Genomic DNA, 12,986 nt, shown 5'->3' with positions numbered 1-12,986 from the left:
GTCAGTTTCCTTGACAGATTAAACCTAGTCCTGAATTGAAAAGCAAGCTGAATGGACAATCTCCATTGAAATAGGTTTTTGAGTCTAGGTTTAGGCTCAATCTAGGATTGGGTAACCGGTGCTGTGTGTTTTGTGTGAGTACATTTTCCACAACAAATTACATTAAATATTGTACAAATGTGATTATCAATGAAATTGGAGATGAAAGAACAGAATACTTTTTGAAATGTTGCGTACTTTCTCCACATGAAGCTTCAGCATTTTCAGAGCGATACTTTGGCCTGACGTCAAAGAACGACAACAGATATCAAGTAAGTTGTTTATCACAGTCCATCTGTTGTTGTTATTGATGCTTTTCTATTTGTTGTTCTACAGTATATCACAGCAGATTGGAGAACAGCGGGAACTGTCACACTGAAGCGTGCGTGTGCGTGCGTGCGTGTGTGTGTGTGTGTGTGTGTTGGGTGTTCGTATTTATGTGTGTGTACGTGCGCAAATTTTTGTGTGTGCGTATGTTCTTGGGCCAGGTATTGTTCATCAGTCAGAATAATAACTAGTGAAGCTGTACAACTTCCTGTGTGAGATTACTGTGTTATAAGTGTTCCCCTGAAAGGTGGTTGTTGATTTGTGGGCCATCCAGTTCCAGCCATTTAATATGTAAATGATGCTGGTCCAGAGAAGTAGGTAAAATTGATCATAAACGAACAGCGGGGCATCACTCATACAGTCCTTAGAGGTAGATGGAAAAAGGCACGTTCTGGATTAGCCCCTTTTTTCAATTTTCGCCTAAAATGACATACCCAAATCGAACTGCCTGTAGCTCAGGCCCTGAAGCAAGGATGTGCATATTCTTGGTACCATTTGAAAGGAAACACTTTGAAATTTATGGAAATGAGAAAGGAATGTAGTAGAATATAACACAATAGATCTGGTAAAAGATAATACAAAGACAAAACCAACCGTTCTTTTGTATTTTTTTTGTACCAACATCTTTGAAATGCAAGAGAAAGGCCATAATGTATTATTCCAGCCCAGGCGCAATTTAGATTTTGGACACTACATGGCATCAGTGTATGTGCAACGTTTAAGACTGATCCAATGAACCATTGCATTTCTGTTAAAACATTTGTTTCAATGTGCCTAATTTGTTAATAACTTTCATGTTCAAAACTGTGCACTCTCCTTAAACAATAGCATGGTATTATTTCACTGTAATAGCTACTGTAAATTGGACAGTGTAGTTAGATTAACAATAATTTAAACTTTCTGCCAATATCAGATATGTCTATGTCCTGGGAAATGTTCTTGTTATTTACAACCTCATGCTAATCGTATTAGCCTACGTTAGCTTAACCGTCCCGTGGAAGTGACACCGATCCCAAAGAAGATTTATAATGAAGCAACACACTGGATCCCCTAGGGTGTTAGACAGGTTTGATCCAGTAATGTATTGTAGCCTGGCTCAACCAGACTGAACACTGTCCTCAGCATTGTTTGTGAAGTGAAGGAATAAGTGAGCAGTCTGATTTAACAAGGCTAATTTTTTAACGCGATCTTTTCACAACTATTTATTCAGTGCTGTGGTTGGTTTTCCCTCAAATATTGCTTTCTGTTCAAACCTGAGGTTTTGTTTTGCTTTTCGTGTATTGATGTGAATATTCATGTGATAATTGATGTATGGTGTATATTGATGTGTATAGTGCATATTGATGTGCATATTGATAAGTATGGTGTACACTACAGGTCAAATGTTTTAGAGCACATACTCATTCAAGGGTTTTCTTTATTTTTACTATTTTATACGTTGTAGAATAATAGTGAAGACATCAAAACAATGAAATAACACATAAGGAATCATGTAGTAACCAAAAAAGTGTTAAACAAATAAAAATATATTTTATATTTGAGATTCTTCAAATAGCCACTCTTTGCCTTGATGACAGCTTTACACCCTCTTGGCATTCTCTCAACCAGCTTCACTTGGAATGCTTTTCCAACAGTCTTGAAGGAGTTCCCACATATGCTGAGCACTTGTTGGCTGCTTTTCCTTAACTCTGCGGTCCAACTCATCCCAAACCATCTCAATTTGGTTGAGGTCGGGGGATTGTGGAGGACAGGTCATCTGATGCAGGACTCCATCACTCTCCTTCTTGGTCAAATAGCCCTTACACAGCTTCGAAGTGTGTTCGGTCATTGTCCTGTTCAAAAACAAATGATAGTCCCACTAAGCACAAACCAGATGGGATGGCATATCACTGCAGAATGCTGTGGTATCCATGCTGGTTAAGTGTGCTTTGAATTCTAAATAAATCACTGACAGTGTCACTAGCAAAGCACCCCCACACCATAACGCCTCCTCCTCCATGCTTTACGGTGGGAAATACAAATGTGGAGATCATCCGTTAACCCACACCGCATCTCACATAGACACAGTGGTTGGAACCAAAAATCTTCTATTTGGACTCCAGACCAAAGGTCTAATGTACATTGCTCGTGTTTCTTGGCCAAAGCAAGTCTCTTCTTCTTATTGGTGTCCTTAAGTAGTGGTTTCTTTGCGGCAATTCAACCATGAAGGCCTGATTCACACAGTCTCCTTTGAACAGTTGATGTTGAGATGTGTCTGTTACTTGAACTCTGTGAAGCATTTATATGGGCTGCAATTTCTGAGGCTGGTAACTCTAATGAACCCATCCTCTGCAGCAGAGATAACTCTGGGTCTTCCATTCCTGTGGCGGTCCTCATGAGATCCAGTTTCATCCAGCTTGATGGTTTTTGCGACTGCACTTGAATACACTTTCAAAGTTTCGTATTGACTGACCTTCATGTCCTAATGATGGACTGTCATTTCTCTTTGCTTATTTGAGCTTTTTTTGCTGTAATATGGACTTGGTCTTTTACCAAATATTGCTATCTTCTGTATACAAACCCTACCTTGTCTCAACACAACACTCCAGGTGACTACCTCATGAAGCTGGTTGAGAGAATGCCAAGAGTGTGCAAAGCTGTCATCAATGCAAAGGGTGGCTATTTGAAGAATATCAAATATAACATATATTTATATTTGTTTAACACTTTTTTGGTTACTCCATGATTCTATATGTGTTATTTCATAGTTTTGATGTCTTCACTATTATTCTACGATGTAGAAAATAGTCAAACTAAAGAAAAACCTGTTATGAGTATGTGTTCTAAAACGTTTGACCGGTAGTGCATATTGATGTGTATAGTGTATATTGATGTGAATATTTATGTGTATATTGATGTTTATATTGATGTGTATACAGGGCTCATCTGTGAGAAAGACCTTGGTCTCAGCATGACTCCTTGTCAAAAATAATGGTTAAAAAAAATTGAAAACTTTGAGGTTACGCTGTCTCCCATATCTTTTCTTTCAGGTTTCTAGAGTGCTTCCAAATATGAAAGGGTTGCAAGGAAACATGATGAAAGGACCGCAAGGACCGGATTTTCTGTTGATTCATGGAACCGCTGATGGTAAATACCCTTTTGTCCAACAGAAATGGAAAATAGACAATCCTAAATCTGTCAAAATCAGTGATTGGTGTTGTATTCAAAGTCAATTTGCAAAACCAATTGGTGCTTTTTTGTCCTTTTCTCAGCAAATGTTCATTTCCAACATTCAGCAGAGTTGATTAAGCACTTGATCAAAATTGGAGCGAACTACACAATGCAGGTACGAGCCGTGATAAACAAATTTGAATGAAAATGTTGAATGAGTGATTATATAATGTGATTATTGAAGTGATTTTGATTGCTAGCCAATATATTTTCACTCACCCACCACCTTCGCACGTACACACATGCACACACACACACACACACACACACACACACACACACACACAACACACACACACACACACACACACACACACACACACACACACACACACATGCAACGCACACGCGCACACACACACACACACACACACACACACACACACACACACACATATGCAACGCACACGCGCGCACACACACACACACACACACACACCTCTCAGGAAAAACATTGAGTTACTTTCTTGTTCCTTCTAACTGAAAGAGGAGTAACCACAATTCACTACAGAAATGACAGTCCCAATCCTGGACAGTACTATCCTGACTGACCTTGTGTTTGACCTTTGATCTTTGCTTGTGACAGCTCTACCCAGACGAGGGCCACTTCCTGTCCCTGCAGAGCCAGAAGCACCTGTCTGAGTCCCTGGTTGGCTACTTCAGAACATGTTTTCAGGACTTCAGCACACCGCTACCTGAGGAGATAGGGAAAGAGGATGATGACTGACAGGGTTGGGGTTAGATGATGACTGACAGGTTTAGGGATAGATGATGACTGACAGGGCTAGGTTTAGATGGTGACTGACAGGAGGACGTGCAGGCGGGCCGTGTGTGGATCTGGGATCGCTATGTTGAAGCAGTACAATGACTGCTCTGCCCTCGCGAGGGATGTTTGCTGTTGATTAGGTGTCCAATGTAGGCAAGACATACAGTTGAAGTTGGAAGTTGACATACACTTATGTTGGAGTCATTAAAACTTGTTTTTCAACCACTACACAAATTTCTTGTTAATTAACAAACTATAGTTTTGGCAAGTCGGTTAAGACATCTACTTTGTGCATGACACAAGTAATTTTTCCAACAATTGTTTACAGACAGATTATTTCACTTATAATTAATTCACTGTATCACAAATCTAGTGGGTCAGAAGTTTACATACACTAAGTTGACTGTGCCTTTAATAAACAGCTTGTAAAATTCCAGAAAATGATGTAATGCTTTGAAAGCTTCTGATAGGCTAATTGACATCATATGAGTCAGTTGGAGGTGTACCTGTGAATGTATTTCAAGGCCTACCTTCAAACTCAGTGCCTCTTTGCTTGACATCATAGGAAAATCTAAAGAAACCGCAGAAGAAAAATTGTAGACCTCCACAAGTCTAGTTCATCCTTGGGAGCTATTTCCAAACGCCTGAAGGTACCACGTTTAACTGTACAAACAATAGTAGGCAAGTATAAACACTATGGGACCACGCAGCCGTCATACCGCTCAGGAAGGAGACACGTTCTGTCTCCTAGAGATGAACGTACATTGGTGCGAAAAGTGCAAATCAATCCCAGAACAACAGCAAAGGACCTTGTGAAGATGCTGGAGGAAACAGGTATAAAAGTATCTATACCCACAGTAAAATGAGTCATATATCGACATAACCTGAAAGGCCGCTCAGCAAGGAAGAAGCCACTGCTCCAAAACCACCATAAATTAGCCAGACTATGGTTTGCAACTGCACATGGGGACAAAGATCGTACTTTTTGGAGAAATGTCCTCTGGTCTGATGAAACAAAAATAGAACTGTTTGGCCATAATGAACATCGTTATGTTTGAGGAAAAAGGGATGCTTGCAAGCCGAAGAACACCATCCCAACCGTGACGCACGGGGGTGACATCATCATGTTGTGGGGGTGCTTTGCTGCAGGAGGGACTGGTGCACTTCACAAAATAGATGGCATCATGAGGCAAGAAAATTATGTGGATATATTGACGCAACATCTCAAGACATCAGTCAAGAAGTTAATGCTTGGTCGTAAATGGGTCTTCCAAATGGACAATGACCCCAAGCATACTTCCAAATTTGTGGCAAAATGGCTTAAGGACAACAAAGTCAAGGTATTGGAGTGGCCATCACAAATCCCTGACCTCAATCCTATAGATAATTTGTGGGCAGAACTGAAAAAGTGTGTGCAAGTAAGGAGGCCTACAAACCTGACTCAGTTACACCAGCTCTATCAGGAGGAATGGGCCAAAATTCACCCAACTTATTGTGGGAAGCTTGTGGAAGGCTACCCAAAATGTTTGACCCAAGTTAAACAATTTAAAGGCAATGCTACCAAATACTAATTGAGTGTATGTAAACTTCTGACCCACTGGGAATGTGATGAAAGAAATAAAAGCTGGAATAAATAATTCTCTCTACTATTATTCTGACATTTCACATTCTTTAAATAAAGTGGCGATCCTAACTGACCTAAAACAGGGATTTTTTACTAGGATTAAATGTCAGGAATTGTGAAAAACTGAGTTTAAATGTATTTGGCTGAGGTGTATGTAAACTTCCGACTTCAACTGTAGCTGATGTGGGGTAATGTGATGTGTGTGTGTGTGTGTGTGTATGTGTGTGTGTTTGGTTTGTGTGTGCGTGTGTGCGTGCTTGCTTGCAACATACAGGACTACAGATCATGGAGGCTTTCTATTTGTAGAATAACGCAGTGGTTGGGCAAAATCTGAGGGTTAAATGTCATTTTTGTTTTACATTTTTTAAATTCCACTCAGTGATACACTGGTTTCTCCCTCCACAGCTTTTACCATCAGCTGTATCATCATACTGTGAAAAGCATACTTTTGTTGAAGCCCACATTTATCCACATTATTCCAATTGTAATAAGCATGAACACAACTCTACCGCTTTCCGTCTGTCTTATCCCATTCTTTATATGTGCTCTAATAATGTCTACATTTTACTTTCAGTTACTGACATGCACATATATATATACACATATTAGGTGATGTTACATAGGACATAACACCATGGATTATTTGATAAAGTGCTATTTTTCATGTCTTATGATATGCTGTTTTCAGCTGTACGTTTCCAGTATACAGTGTGTATATTTTTGAGATGTGTCGCAGGGGTTGATCTATAAGAATATTGTACGAGTTTACGGTCTTTGTTTTTACTGGGGTTTGTTACACTTCAGATGAATAGCCATTGTCTTTGGATTGATTGAACAATAAATAAGTTTAGAAAACAACTGTGTTCTGCCAATGAAATGTCCGTGACAGGTCTCTCTGGGTCTCATACTGAGAGGCTTTCTGTCGATTTTTCCATCTGAGAGCCAAGTAAATATAGGCATCAAAATAATATATTCTGCACAGCATTCAGATGTCTGGAACGACAGTGAATTTGAAGTCTTTAATCCTGCTTAAGTTTCCATTGGCTACTCAGTGTCCCAGTGGTTCAGATGGTAAGTTAAACAGGTTGGAGGTTATTGCTGCTCATTCATTTATTGTATACGATACAAATCCATGCACACACTGGGTATGATATCCCTGTTATAGTGGTTGTTTGCCATTCATCTTTACTTGATTTTATTAGGTGTGTTTGACAGGGGTAATGCACATTAATCAACATGTGTGAAAATATCTGTGCCACATTAGCCAGCCGGCTAATTTTCTACTGTAGTCCCATGGATCTAGCCAGTGACTTGTGTGATTATTTTACAGACAGACTGTTTGCGTCCTGAATGGCACCCTTTTTAGTGCACTACCTGCAGAACCATAGGGCTCTGGTTAAAAGTAGTGCACTATATAGGGAATAGGGTGGCATTTGGGATGCATAACTGAGAGAGATTTAATTACTTTACCGGAACAAATTAAACACTGTCCTGTGAGTCAGCTTCATACTGAGTCTCCTCTGACCGAATGAACCTATTTGAGAGAAGGAAAGTACAAAATAGGTAGCCTCAGAGCCATGTATCTGATACATTGAGTTTTCTATGCTTCCCCATTGTGTGAGACAATGTTGAGCGCAGCATTCAGTCTGGTTTAACCAGGCTACAAAATAGGCCTTGAGCTTGAGCGATGTGGAGGGATACAGAGCCAAATGACAACAGCACACTGCTCCGATCTCTATATGAGGAGATCCCCATTGTTGCAAGACAGATTCACTTGTGATGGGCATTGCACCTTGTTATTATTCATGCGCTTAGGGATTCTGTCTGTTGCTGCTGTCTTTTTAAAGTCTATGGTGGGGGAGGGGGGTCGCTCTCACCACCCTAGAAAGGAATACAATTCTGACCTGGATGATACTATGTCAAATGGACATTTGACTGTAGCACTGCATGGTTTGTTAGCTATTATACAGTAAGCAATCCTCGCTACTTAGCCAGAGGACGCTTTTACACATGGATCACTGAAGAGCCGAAACTGTGCTAGCTGAATTGGTTTATTGTATTGTTCAAAACAAAAAATAGCTGCTTATCTCCAGAATACATCTTATCATACAGTATACGGAGCATTTGTAAGTTCTTGCTAACATCAATATGTCCTTTTCTCATTCTTACACCTAAAGCCTCCTTCTTATAGTCTGGTCCAAGATCTGAAGGTGCTCTTGTCAACTCCCTTACTTTCATTGTCAAGCCAAATATTGTTTTTCTTGACAATGAGTGACGAGGAGTTGGTACGATAGGGCAAATGACCTGGTCCTGAGGCTATCCTTCCCATGCCTTGAGAATATTCTTATGTCCACTGTCAGTTCTGGTGAAGGTCTGTGTGAGATATTTCGAGCAGAAAGCTTAATTTGAACCCGTTTGCTACAACAGGAAATGAATCCCGCAACAACAGGAAATGTGAATTATTGTGTGGATTATAATGAATGGCTATTTTTGTAGGGGTTGATAAAAACATTTCGTAAGGGAAAATCAAGTCTGAAATTTCTAAGTGGAAATTTCAAAATTCAGAAGCCTTTGTAAACCTCAAATACACCGCACGTTGAAAATGTCCTGCATGCAGGAAAGTTCTCTTGCAGCAAGTATCAATGCTGTAAACAATAATGGGTTGTTGTGGGCCATGGGTCTGTTTTCCATGCTCTGCGTCCTACTCACTTGTCACTTGCAATGTGAAGTCTAAAACTAAACATCACACATCTCCATGCTGTGTAAACTCTCGTTAGGAATAGATGTCGTCTCAACCCTAAATTATTAGCTGTATGTATATTTGATGTCACATAACACCTCCTCCCGTTTCTATCATCTTGATATGTAATTGAATTAATACAACGATGCACAACCTATACTGGCAGTGTGTACACGCATGCATACAGAAGGCGTATTCAGTCTATATTGGCTAGATTATCTTGAGTTGAAAATATCTCCAAGCCCTTTGTTCTATCTAAATCTGAGTAGACACACAGCATTGTTGTTTACATGTACTTAACGTTATGTAATGTACATTCCATTGACCATTTCTTCATTTTTCTAAGTAAGCTAATGTTTTGGTTTCGTGGCTCAAAGAAGGATGTTAAGCACTACACTTTTAGGAAAAAAAAGGTGCTATCTAGAACCAAAAAGGGTTCATTGGCTGTCGCCATAGGTGAAAGGGTTTAAGGTTCCATATGGAACCCAAAATAGTTCTACCTGAAACCAAAAAAGTTTATCCGATGGGGACAGCCGCAGAACCCCTTTTGGAACCCTTTTGTCTAAGAGTGTATTGAAGGCCTTTCCCTGCAGAGTTTTAACTTGAATACTGATGAACACTATGGAAGCCACACATTATACTGAAGAGGATTTGACATAGACCTATGCTATGTTTCTATGTTGAAGAAATGGCTGGAATTGAGTTCATAAGCCTGCCATCTAAACAAATGGGATCAATGGGCTTGCAAGTAGTTCCCCAATGTCCTTCCAAGGTTCAGATTCCATGTCAGTGTACGGGGCCCCGGTCTTCCCTAATGCTTCTATCTGTCAGGCTATACTCCTGCCTGGTTGGATGTCTCACTCTGTGGTGGGGAGTGGGAGAGGGAATGTGGCTCAGTTGGCTGCATGTTGATTCCTCCCTCAGCCTCAGACAAACCACACTCAATAAATACTCAGAAAATGGTATTTCATTAAATGCTTTTAGATATTATCAAATGGAAGCCAGATATGAATTGTTTAAAAACCACTGAGTACACAACTAAGATTGTGTTACCTCTCACTATGGTCATTGGTTACACTGCATACAAATAACCTGTTTCAACTAAGTCATAGCCCTGAGTCACCATAGCTGCAATTAGACAGGCAGCCCAATTCAGATATTTTCTCCAATTATTGGCAAAAGAGCTGATCTGATTGGTCAAAAGACAAATGAGGGAAAAAAATATCAGAATTGTGCTGCCTGTGTAAACGCTGCCTGTGTAAACGCAGGCTTTGTGCCAAAATGTTGGTTCAGCATTACAGACTTGTGAGTAATATCAACTTTGTTGATTTGTTTTGACTTCAGAGTAAGACCAGAGCACCATCTAGTGTTGAAGTACCCTCATCTCAAGTACCAAAATAGTCCTCCTAACGTTAACCCTTACAAATAACGCTTTACAGCAGACAGCTAACAGATGTGCTATTGTGGTAGAGGTTTCTAATACTATTAAACATGAAGTTACTTTTGTGATAAGACCAGTGGCCAGAAATATGTTTCCTATAAGGAAGAGGCTTCCAATCCCATCCTCAGGGAAAGTTGGGGGCGGCACAGACGAAAGCAAAACGTAAGCAGTACAGACAGAAAGCCAAGTCATATACGTGTATGCATTGCTCAATATATCTATCTTCCTTTCTGATATTGTAATAGCACTGCTCAACTTGCTGCACCATCAGTCTTCCCTACAGAATAACAATTTGTCCTATTGCTGTGGCACTCCAGACAAGACCAGACAGGGTAGAGAGTGAAAGCCCTCTGGGGCTGATGGCGTGTTTCTCTGCAAACCCTCTTATCTCAGAGAAGACAAATCGAGAGGATGACAAGATGAGGATTTATGACTTAACAATTTGCTTCCTTTCACCATGACCAAGGCTCAGCTCTTGTCATTAGCTAATGCTCCCCTATATAGGGAATAGGGTGCCATTTTGGACACAGTCATGTTCCTGATGTAGGCCTATATTTTTCAGCTGTTCAACCAACCTGCCTATTTTCTTCAGTAAACATGTGGCATACAGTGTCATACATTCCATAATGGCGACCCGCCTCTAAACAGCATGTTGGTATAGGTCCTCTCACGGAATATTCATACAGACAGTTCTGAGAGAGGAAGCCTATCACTTTTGATTATCCGGGTTGTATTCATTAGGCACGAAACGGTAGAAAACGGACTTAGACAAGGAGGGGCAATTTGAACACCTCCAATAAGACATTTATAATTGTCCTTGCAAAACGTTTTGCTACGATGTGCCCTAATGAATACGCTCCAGTTGTGTCTGAGTTTCCGTTCCGCGGCCACCTGCCTAATTCGTTCACTCCAATGAAACGGTGTGGCGGTGGGGGAACCACATGCGAAGACATCTGCGCCACATTAGTGGCATACCATCCATTAACAATGGCTGTCACAGCGCTCTCCGCACCTGGTGGTGGAAATAGTGCACGTCGGTGTCGAGTAATAGATGCCCCACTCCCTCTGACCTCTGACCTTTAAGTGGCCATCGCCATGACCACCTGGCTTTAAAAAGCAAACAGAGCTGAGCTTTAACAAGGTTTTTATTTCACTGGATGGAGAAAACGGATCTCAACTTTGTCTCCTCACCTGTCACACATGTGGGAGCCACTACAGTCAGTAAACCATTATTAACCAGTGCTTTCCCTTAACTCAGCATAGCTCATACAGATATAGCCTAGGCCTAATGCTAGGGTCTACAAAAATGCAGTAAGTATCGCACTGAAATGCTTCCCGCTAACTCGTCTCAGGGCCAAACTCCAGGGGGGTCTGCACATTCTGGTAGCAGTGAAGGATGGGGAAGATTTGCAGTAAATTCCAGAGCATGACCCTCCACTAATACCTCCCAGCAGAGACATCTGGAGCCGTGGCTACTGCAGATCAGCTCTACTGTATGCTGGAGCAGCTGCTCTCAGCTACCGAGGGCGGGTGGGAAGGAAGGGGGAGGGAGGAACCAGGGAGGGACCTCCATGAGTCCTGAATAGCTGCAGCGTCTAGTGGGGCACCTGTTATGCCCAGGTTGCATCAAGCCATCTCGTTCTGGTCAACCAATCAGGTCTCTTGCTACAGTTTGTCATTCCAGAAACAGAGAACCCGACAGTCCACTTGGACAGTGTTTCAGCTGCTGAAAGCACAAACCACCTGACACGAACTGTGTGACTAATGAGTGATTTAGACCTACGCAGTCATCAGGCTTGCATATGAACATGTGTACAATAACCACTCAACATGAAATAGATTGTCTGTTGATTCAATACAAAGGAATTCCATCTACATTCTTACAACGAGGGACAGACAACATTATCAGCCAGTTCCTGCCATACAGGTGTATCCTTCTTTTCATTCCACTTGATAGATTACAGCTTACTGTGCATACGATGTTAGTACAGTGAGTGGAATGTAACCACTGATTCCTGGCTTTAATTAGCCTAGACAGCCCCTCCAGGTTCCCCCCAACGCGAGATAGAAAGAGGCTGCTTATCTGGTACTCTGCAGGGCATGCAGGTCTGGAGGTCTGCTCAGCTCTAAACACCTTCACACCCCATTGGTGACAACTAGCTCTAGTTCAATGCCATCTGTGTCCCAGTCACCCTAAACACACCGCTAGATTAATGAGCAATGGAGGCACCAGGGATTTATAGAGCCAGAGCCGTAATGGTAGATACATCTGCTAGTGCCACCTCAACTATGGTGTGAACAATGCCAGGGTGGAAACTGGGCACAGTGATGGGGATTGATGCTTAGATAGACATCTCAGTAGTCAGAATTCATCAACCATTGCTGTTATTTGCAAACAACTGAACTAAGTACTTGACATTTAGAAATATGCAACAATCTATGAATGAACTAGCGATATGAGTGCAGTGTTACAATACATGCATGTTGTCTAGCATGACACTGAATAGAGTAGAGATAAATACTGTAGGTAAGGGTGAAATTATATCACTGAACATATTGTATGGACACCATGCCTTTTCACCTGCAGGTGGTGCTCTAATTTAACTTTTTAGTTTTGGACAGGTGCGTTTGAGTATTTTTTTTCTCACCATAAGAGAGCGCTGTTGTCCAAACCTCAGCTAAATGCTGTACAAACTAATCTATCAAGTCAAATTGTAATCCTTATACATTCACCAGAAGGGAACGACATGCACGTGTTTGTATGCAGTTATTCATGAATTATACATGTTATATAATCATAATACAGCACCGCTGTGAAAACAATAGCAGCACATTCACT

At 41.1% G+C, this 12,986-nt stretch overlaps 1 protein-coding gene across 2 annotated transcripts in view; it reads left to right on the top strand.

Moving 5' to 3' along the window:
- LOC139413009 (inactive dipeptidyl peptidase 10-like) overlaps window positions 1–4,922 on the top strand; it is a 46,371-nt gene extending 41,449 nt beyond the window's left edge. For both annotated transcript variants that reach the window (XM_071159973.1, XM_071159972.1), the window contains exons 23-26: window positions 253–311; window positions 3,396–3,492; window positions 3,618–3,691; window positions 4,163–4,922. In XM_071159973.1, coding sequence (XP_071016074.1) covers window positions 253–311; window positions 3,396–3,492; window positions 3,618–3,691; window positions 4,163–4,303 — 371 coding nt within the window. In that variant the 3' untranslated portion in view covers window positions 4,304–4,922. The remainder of the gene's footprint in view (window positions 1–252; window positions 312–3,395; window positions 3,493–3,617; window positions 3,692–4,162) is intronic.
- The last annotated feature ends 8,064 nt before the right edge of the window (window positions 4,923–12,986 follow it).

The sequence above is a fragment of the Oncorhynchus clarkii genome, chromosome 7, assembly GCF_045791955.1.
Source record: "Oncorhynchus clarkii lewisi isolate Uvic-CL-2024 chromosome 7, UVic_Ocla_1.0, whole genome shotgun sequence".
NCBI lineage: Eukaryota > Metazoa > Chordata > Actinopteri > Salmoniformes > Salmonidae > Oncorhynchus > Oncorhynchus clarkii.
The sequence above is the reverse complement of the archived record's forward strand: the minus strand, read 5'-3'. Positions and strand labels throughout refer to the sequence as shown.